This window comes from Spea bombifrons, chromosome 3, assembly GCF_027358695.1.
Source record: "Spea bombifrons isolate aSpeBom1 chromosome 3, aSpeBom1.2.pri, whole genome shotgun sequence".
Classification (NCBI taxonomy): domain Eukaryota; kingdom Metazoa; phylum Chordata; class Amphibia; order Anura; family Pelobatidae; genus Spea; species Spea bombifrons.
The window spans coordinates 25520679-25528766 of NC_071089.1; the positions used below are offsets into that span (position 1 = coordinate 25520679).

General features: G+C 40.4%; 1 protein-coding gene across 1 annotated transcript; it reads left to right on the forward strand.

Moving 5' to 3' along the window:
- Positions 1-793: 793 nt before the first annotated feature.
- TTL (tubulin tyrosine ligase) lies at positions 794-8088 on the forward strand. The gene is made up of 7 exons (XM_053458710.1): positions 794-1233; positions 4937-5015; positions 5255-5487; positions 5876-6011; positions 6183-6452; positions 6717-6860; positions 7143-8088. The coding sequence occupies exons 1-7, from the start codon at positions 1077-1079 to the stop codon at positions 7255-7257; spliced, it is 1134 nt and encodes a 377-aa protein (XP_053314685.1). The 5' UTR covers positions 794-1076; the 3' UTR covers positions 7258-8088.

Here is an 8088-nt window from a genome sequence, read left to right on the forward strand (position 1 = left end):
ATTCATCATCATCATTGGTGATGGGGCAGTGGACGGTTCCTTTAAAAATGTAATCTCTCTGACTACTCCCCGCGTTATTAAGGACCAACCCCGGTAAGCATCTCCTGCAGTAGGGTTGCGGTTGCAATCTCGGTGATTCTATGCTTTGTGCAGCAACAGCATGCTAATTCTTTTGTTAGCTGCTGGGATTTGCGCCTAATATAATGCAAATATTCAAGTTGGTACCAGTCATATATTGGCCGGCATTTCTTTTTCTCCAGAAACCTTACCAAGTCCCAATATTATATTTTTTTTACTGACTTAAATACACACATGTAAGATATGCATATGATTTAATTTCATAAATCAGTATTTAAAGTATTAAACCACAATGGATCATTAATCATAATGAATATGTAATATGTTTAAATATAAAACGTCTTTTAATAGGTACTTGACATTTGTATACTGAAAATAGAGAAGCAAATACATTATTCATAAGCAGTTTGCATTAAAAAGGGAGAAGATGCAGTGGATCAATACAAGTATAAATGCACTTTTAATATTAGCTGTTATGTCTCTGCCCCATTTGGTATCCTGCTGAGTTTTGCACCTTATACTGTCACTAATGTGCTTAATATAGAGAGCTGATTCAAATACATTTAGGAATCCATTGGCTGCACCATCATGAATGATGTATCACTGCACAAAACAGCTGTCAGCAGCCCCCCTCACCACCCCGAGCCTCTCCCCGCCCCCTGCTCTCTGACCCTGAAGCTCAGCCTCCAGTCACTGGGCGGGGTTACAGCAGAGCTCCTAGGGTATAGACATTAAAGCGGTGCAGCTGCTTCTCTTCGTCTATGAGATCTATAACTGCAGATCCCAGGGATCAAATCAGATCTGAAGCGGTGATCCAGACCATCTGGAGGCGGCACTAGATACACAGACCACACATGGATCCGAGTGTGAAACTCTAGAATGGTGGGAAGGAGAGGGACTGCTGCAGGACTGCGATCACTAGCACAATAAGAGTGCCCACAACCTTAACCCTTGTGCCTTAGACAGAGGAAGGCTCGGTGCCCGCACCGCTGCATACTATGTACACTTTCGTGGTAAGAGATGAAAACAGCACGGTGTATGCCGAAGTGTCTAAAATCCTCCTTGCAACAGGACAATGGAAAAGGCTGAAGAGGGACAATCCGCGGTTTAACCTGATGCTGGGGGAGAGGAACAGATTGCCTTTTAGTAGACTGGGTAAGGCTTCATTTATGAACCACATCAAATCTATAGCAGGGTAACAATTTCATATAACCGAATCACCGGTTCCCAAATGGCACTAACCAAAAGTTCTTTAGGGTGTGAGTGGTGGTGGCATCTCAGAAAGTTGGCATTGCTGTGTTCTGGAAGCAGCTGCATTTGGGTGTTGCCTTCTGCAGTATGAGATGCATCTTAGTGACTGCAGATCCAGGGCTGTAGGGCACTACTTTCCAGCATGCCTTGGGTCCAGCATTCCTTTTTTTGTTACATATGTATTTCTAAAGTGCCCCCCATATACTGCAACACTGCATGGAGATGTACTTGGGGAATTAATTCTTATTGTTTTTTAGGAAATGCAAAAAATTATGCCATTAATTGTTCTGGTAACGGTTAAAACAAAATGATTTAGTAAGACCTATGGTAGAGAAGTGTAACAGCCTTCAGCAGAAGTGGTTGAGGTTAATACAGTGAGGAAATTAAAAAATGCATGGGATAGGCATAAACCTATCCAAAATCAAACAAGAGATCAAGAACATCTTTGCCGTTTTCTTTTCTCCTAAATCGGCAATTTGCAGTGCATATGGCAACATCTTCAAGGAGATGCTTTAATCATCCAAGAATGGGGATAAGTTGAGTATATATATATATATATATATATATATATATATATATATATATATATATATTACACATATACAGTATATCATATAACCTCAGCCAAAACCTTGTGCAGGTGAAGTGAATAACACTGATAGTTATGATGGCACTTGTCAGTTGGTGGGATATATAAGGCAGGAAGTAAACATTTCATCCTCAAAGTTGTTGTGTTAGAAGCAGAAAAAATGGGCAAGCGTAAGGATCCGAGCGACTTTGACAAGGGCCAAATTGTGATGGTTAGGCAACTGGGACAGAGCATCTCCAAAACTTCATCTCTTGTGGTGTGTTCCTGGTCTGCAGTGGTCAGTACCTATCAAAAGTGGCCCAAGAAAGGAAAAGCAGTGATGGGCGGCCGACAGGATGATGGGCGGCCAAGGGTCATTGAGCACGTGGGTGCGAAGGCTGGCCCATGTGATGAAATCCAACAGATGAGCTACTATAGCTCAAATTCCTGAAAAAGTTAATGCTGGTTCTGATTATTGGGTATGGGGCCATGTACCCAGTCCAGTCAAGGTGCCCATGCTGACACCTGTCCACTGCCGAAAGCACCTACAATAGGCACATGGAGAATACATGGCACCAGGATGCATCCATGGAGGCCCCACTTCGCAACTTACAGGACTTAAAGAATCTGCTGCTAACGTCAAGGAGTGTACTTAAGTAAAATGTATATTGTTCACAGCATTTTACTTCATGCAAATCAGCATGTCTTCTATTTGCTGAACTTTATGAAGCATACGTACAATTTGCTGCCGCTACTTCCATTGATGTAAATTGCAGCGCTACAGCACTTGTGCAGGGAGTATACGTAATAATGCTTCCTGCCTTTTAGTAGAGACAGACAGGCAGAATTCTCATATTTAAAATCCTAATGGCACGAGAGTACATAAACCAGTTTGAATGCAAAAAAATACATTGGGGGCTATGGAAAATGGACTACAATATTAATAAAAATTTGGACAGAGATGGCCACTTTCATGAAAAAGTCACTTTTTTGGTTTCATGTAACACTTAAACCTAAAATTCGCTTGAGTACATGTTTTGGCGTTTCCCTATTCATCTGATCATTTGCACAGCCTGTTTAGTTATGTTGCAGGGCTGCCATTAATGGGGTTTAACCAGTACTTGTGTATGCCCCCCCCCCCCTGGCCCTTATGAATTTCTGTGCGTTGGAGCCTGGTGTGGTGGCCATGGCCAGCTTTAAGGCATGGGGCATGGAGAACCATGAGGTGGGACAGGGCACCCCTGTACAATGTTTTCTAATGGTCACATTGTCACTCTGTACGGGGCATAGGCAACATTCTAAGGAAAATGGATGTTTCATCTGAAGGCGATGTGCATAAACAATGACCTTTTTTTTATACTATACCTGCATCACTGAGCACAAACATTTTTTTAGCACAATTAAACCTGTTCTGCTTATTGGAATTATGCAGAGCAATTGATCCCGTTTGCTGTAAGGTATTGTTAGAGAATACAGTTAACAGCTGCTAATTGTGTCCTGTAATTACATGGTAGAGATCATACAGATATAATGGTCATGTCATGGGGCCTGTGACTCCATACAGACGCACCCTACAGCAGGAAATGTGATGTGTGGTGCTCAGTCTGCTACAGCAGGATGCACTTATTGGATGTACAAATAACCTATTTTTTATATTTTTATGGCTATGGCTTCTTTCCATTCCATCTGTTAACCCTTTAGCTGTGCCTTCCAGTCTCGCTTTTAGCTGTAAATTGTGCTATAATTGGAAGGCTGAGGAACATGCAACATGCAACCTCATGTGACCCTTCTCATTGTTATTCTTGAAATAATTTTGCGCTGGCAAAGACATCTTATTGTGCTTATGAAGATAAAACTCATGAAAAGACACCTCTTGTAGAAGGAATACATGCTTCAGGGTTCTGTCTGATGAATGTTAAGCCTGAAGCATTCATTATTATAAATCACCACAGTAATTCCAGGTAGAGGTGCTTGGATATTATAAAAATAGCCTCAGCAGATCCCTTGTGATTACTTATATTGGCCCGGTGAATGTTAGAGAGGTGCCTAGAACTATTTTGGGATGCTTATTCACTCCTCTGATACAAATAATATCAATTATTAGTCTAATTGTGACCATTCTGCTTAGTCTGGCTATTTTTCCCAATGTAAAGACTCAGAACTTAATCAGTCCTTGGTCTTGTCTTCGATTTGGGACAGAATTATGCATTCTTGTGTGGTGTGGGGAGTAGACTGACTTTTTGAATATCTCCTCTTAAGCACAGTTATCTCAATTGAAAATTAAATTCATTGCTGGCCAGCACAAATCCTAAAAAAGATTTGCTGAACATTAGTTCTTTGTGCTTTTATAGCCATTTCTCATCATACACTTGACCTTCTTTTCTTGACCAGTTTTTGGTATCTATTATGTAGTTGGCATATGTTATTTGGAAAACCAATAACCATTTTAAGGTCCCTCTTTAATTCATAATGCACCTTACTTACAGATATGCCACTCTGCCCCCAGATATGCTTTATGCCCCCCCAGAGTTGCCAGTGGATGTTCGCACCGGCGTGACATAACAGTACTCCAGTACTCCACCATAGAAGCACCGGCGGAAGTGCTGGCAGCAGAGGGTGTCTGCGCGCATCACACAGGCGTTCACCGGCTGCCAGAGTGAACGTCTGCGTGATGCGCGTAGAGAATGAAGCGGGTTAGAACTGCCTTTCTATTGGTTATTACACGGCCTTACATTAATATAACATACAAAAAATCCTGTGGCGACTAATTTAAAATTCTTAGGTGAGAACTCACTTTTGTTTAAATGTGCAAAAACTTGACTTTACTTTGAATAGACCAGATAAAAAAACATGTAATGTTTTTTCTGAAAACTATTGATCTAGTGTGTATCTGAAGATTGTTTTACAAAGAGTTGTTTCGCGGCCAAGTAGTCACGTCTCTCTGATGACACATCGGTTATCTTTTATTTGTTTAAACATTTTATTTATGTATACTTGCACAACTTCCTTACTGGCTTTCTGTTTTGTTTCTTGCCACAGGTCATGAGCCTGGACTTGTACAGCTTGTAAATTATTATCGGGGTGCTGATAAGCTTTGTCGGAAAGCTTCCTTGGTAAAGTACGTTGATTTTCCTCACAGAAATACTCAATTTCACTTCTGTGGTACCTGGTACTTCCTGATGTGTTAGGATTGTTATGTATTTATTACATACACCGTGAGCAAAGGGCGTATGGTTGAGTGTTTTCCCAAGAAATATATTTAGTTACAATGCCACCCTGGCCAAAGGCAGCATCCCCCAGCCATGAGTCTACTCCCCTCTAACCATTCCGTCCTTGTTTTGGTTCTTTCTTATCCAGATTAATAAAGACTAGTCCTGAGCTTTCAGAATCCTGCACATGGTTCCCGGAATCCTATGTGATCTATCCTGTTAATGAAAAAACAGCAGTTGCACGTGTAAGAAATGGCCTCCAAGACCTCATGAACAACTCTCGCACAGATGAGAGAGAAGAATTCCTGGCCTCGTTCAATGAGAGAAAAGATAGTGGAAAAGGAAATGTGTGGATTGCCAAATCCTCCTCTGGTGCTAAAGGTTTGTTCTTTGCTTCAAAATGGTGTTGACACACACAAAATAATAATTGTCTACATTTTGAAATAATATAACAAATGCATCTTTCAACCATAGCCTGATGTAGTCCAACATTATGCCAAAAGTTGACTTCCAGAACCTAACTATATTCGAGGGACTTGCACACCGCTTATCTTACGCTCAACATTACGACTCAGTACCCTGGGTCCACAGCAATGCGCCCACTGACAGGGAGCCACCACATCTGAGATTCCTGCCAAACAAGACATAAGTCAACCCCTAGTCGGAGAAGGTGCATAGCAGCTAGGCCTCTGGAACTCTGGTTGCAATGGCACCCTCTAAGACCTATTTTGCCACTGTAAACATGTAACAGCCAATTTTTTTCCCCTAGGAGAAGGGATTCTAATATCCTCAGATGCGAATGAGCTTCTCAACTTCATAGACAATCAAGGCCAAGTGCATGTTATTCAGAAATACCTAGAGAGCCCTCTGTTGCTAGAGCCAGGTCATCGCAAGTTTGATATCAGGTATTTATAACCTTTTCAAATAGTCATATTAATTCTGCATGTGAAGGTGATTGCACATATCAGCTCATCTTATTTTAGATGTATTAAAAGCCAACCTTATACACCCAAAATTTGTGGTTTGAAAATGGAAAAGAATACATGTTCTGCTAACTTTTTTTGTTTTTGTTTTAGGAGCTGGGTTCTTGTGGACAGTCGATACAATATCTATTTATATAGAGAAGGGGTGCTAAGGACTTCCTCTGAACCTTACGATGACTCTAACTTCCAGGATATGACCTCTCACCTGACCAACCACTGTATCCAAAAGGAACATTCCAAGAACTTTGGGCGATATGAGGATGGGAACGAGATGTTCTTTGACGAGTTCAATCAGTACCTTGTAAATTCCCTTAACACCAATTTAGAAAATAGCATCTTAGGACAGATAAAGCAAATAATAAGGTACTATTTCAGTACTCCTTTTTTTTTTATACTTCTTTGTCGGCATAACCTGCTATATTAAAAACCTTTATTTAGGAGATAATATTGTTTAACACAATTTACTACTGAAAACAACACATGCCCTATCATGTACCTAGAAAGCAAACATACGGTACTTTCCCTAAGTTGACATGGTTGGTGCTGTCACATGGTGTCTCGCAATGCCCTTAATGATTACTAATTTTACTATGATTTTTGAGACCACTTGTTCTTCTCTCCGTACAGAATCTGTTTGAGCTGCATAGAACCTGCAATTAGCACAGATCACCTCCCCTACCACAGTTTCCAGCTTTTTGGCTTTGACTTTATGGTAGATCAGGATCTGAAGGTTTGGTTGATTGAAGTTAACGGAGCCCCTGCCTGTGCTCAGTAAGCCATTTTATGTCATTATCATTGGGATGTTTAGTTTTGGGTCTGCCTAAATGAATACCCCTAAAAGATACCTGTGGTTATATTTTGATCCCAATTTTCTATAAAACCCCCCAAAAATACATAGGCTACATTGGTAAGGATTGCCATGGAAGTGCACCCGTTAAGTTAAGACCTTAATATGTATCTTTCTGCTTTTTTGTTAGTAACTAATAGGGGAAGGGTAAATTTTTGCAAAATCTATAACTAAATGTTATTAATATTGACTTGTTTGTTTTAAAGGAAACTTTATGGTGAGCTGTGCCGGGGTATCCTGGATTTGGCCATTTCCAGTGTCTTTCCACTCAGTGACACTGCAGAGACGCAGATCAAGGAGACTGTATTCATAAAGCTGTAAAGACATTGCCTTATCTACATGCATACACACACACACATATGCATGGCTGCCACCTATTTATTCTTGGAGGTCTAGATTACTTCTACATTGTATTGCGTCATGAATGATTAAAGGACTCTTGCTGAAAAAGTTTAAGAAGAAATGTTCTACAGAAAAGACAAACCAAAGTGAATTGGACAGTGCTTAGCTTTTTCATGCCAACATTTGTTTTGTATAAATTATCTTTTTTTTACACCTTTTTAATTATTAATATTTTTTATTTAATTTTAGTTGAAGGAAACATGTTTTTAAAGCTGTGTAGTATTGGGTGATGCAGGGGCAGAATGTAGTATGATTGTATTTCTGTCTTGAAGCCTTTTTGACAACACCTAGGGTAAGAACATAAGCGAGTGGATCAGCGGTGGCATCTGTATTTATGTAAAGGAGAGGTAGGGTTGACTTCTTGTAGTTGCATAATAGTGCCTTAGATCGTCACATAAAAATTGCCTCTTTTTTAATGCTGACTTCTCCTGGCTGCAATCCTTTTGATACCTAATACAGCCGATCTTTTAGTACAGTAACTGGCTGGCACATTTAAGATAGTGAGTCCACACACACAGAATGAGCAATTGGAGTCATTTTAAGCCTCGTTCATTTTAATAATCCAAGCTTCTGATAATTGTCTTAATTTAATTTGCCAGTTTTTAGAAACCTTTGTTCCGTGTTGCTATGAGGCAGCCATATTCCTTGCAGGTCCCTTTTTAAAGTCCCAGAGCCCAGGACAGTCACACAGGCACTCACCACGTAGCCTGCTTATAGAATACTTTACACCAAGCAGCACGTAGTTGCCTC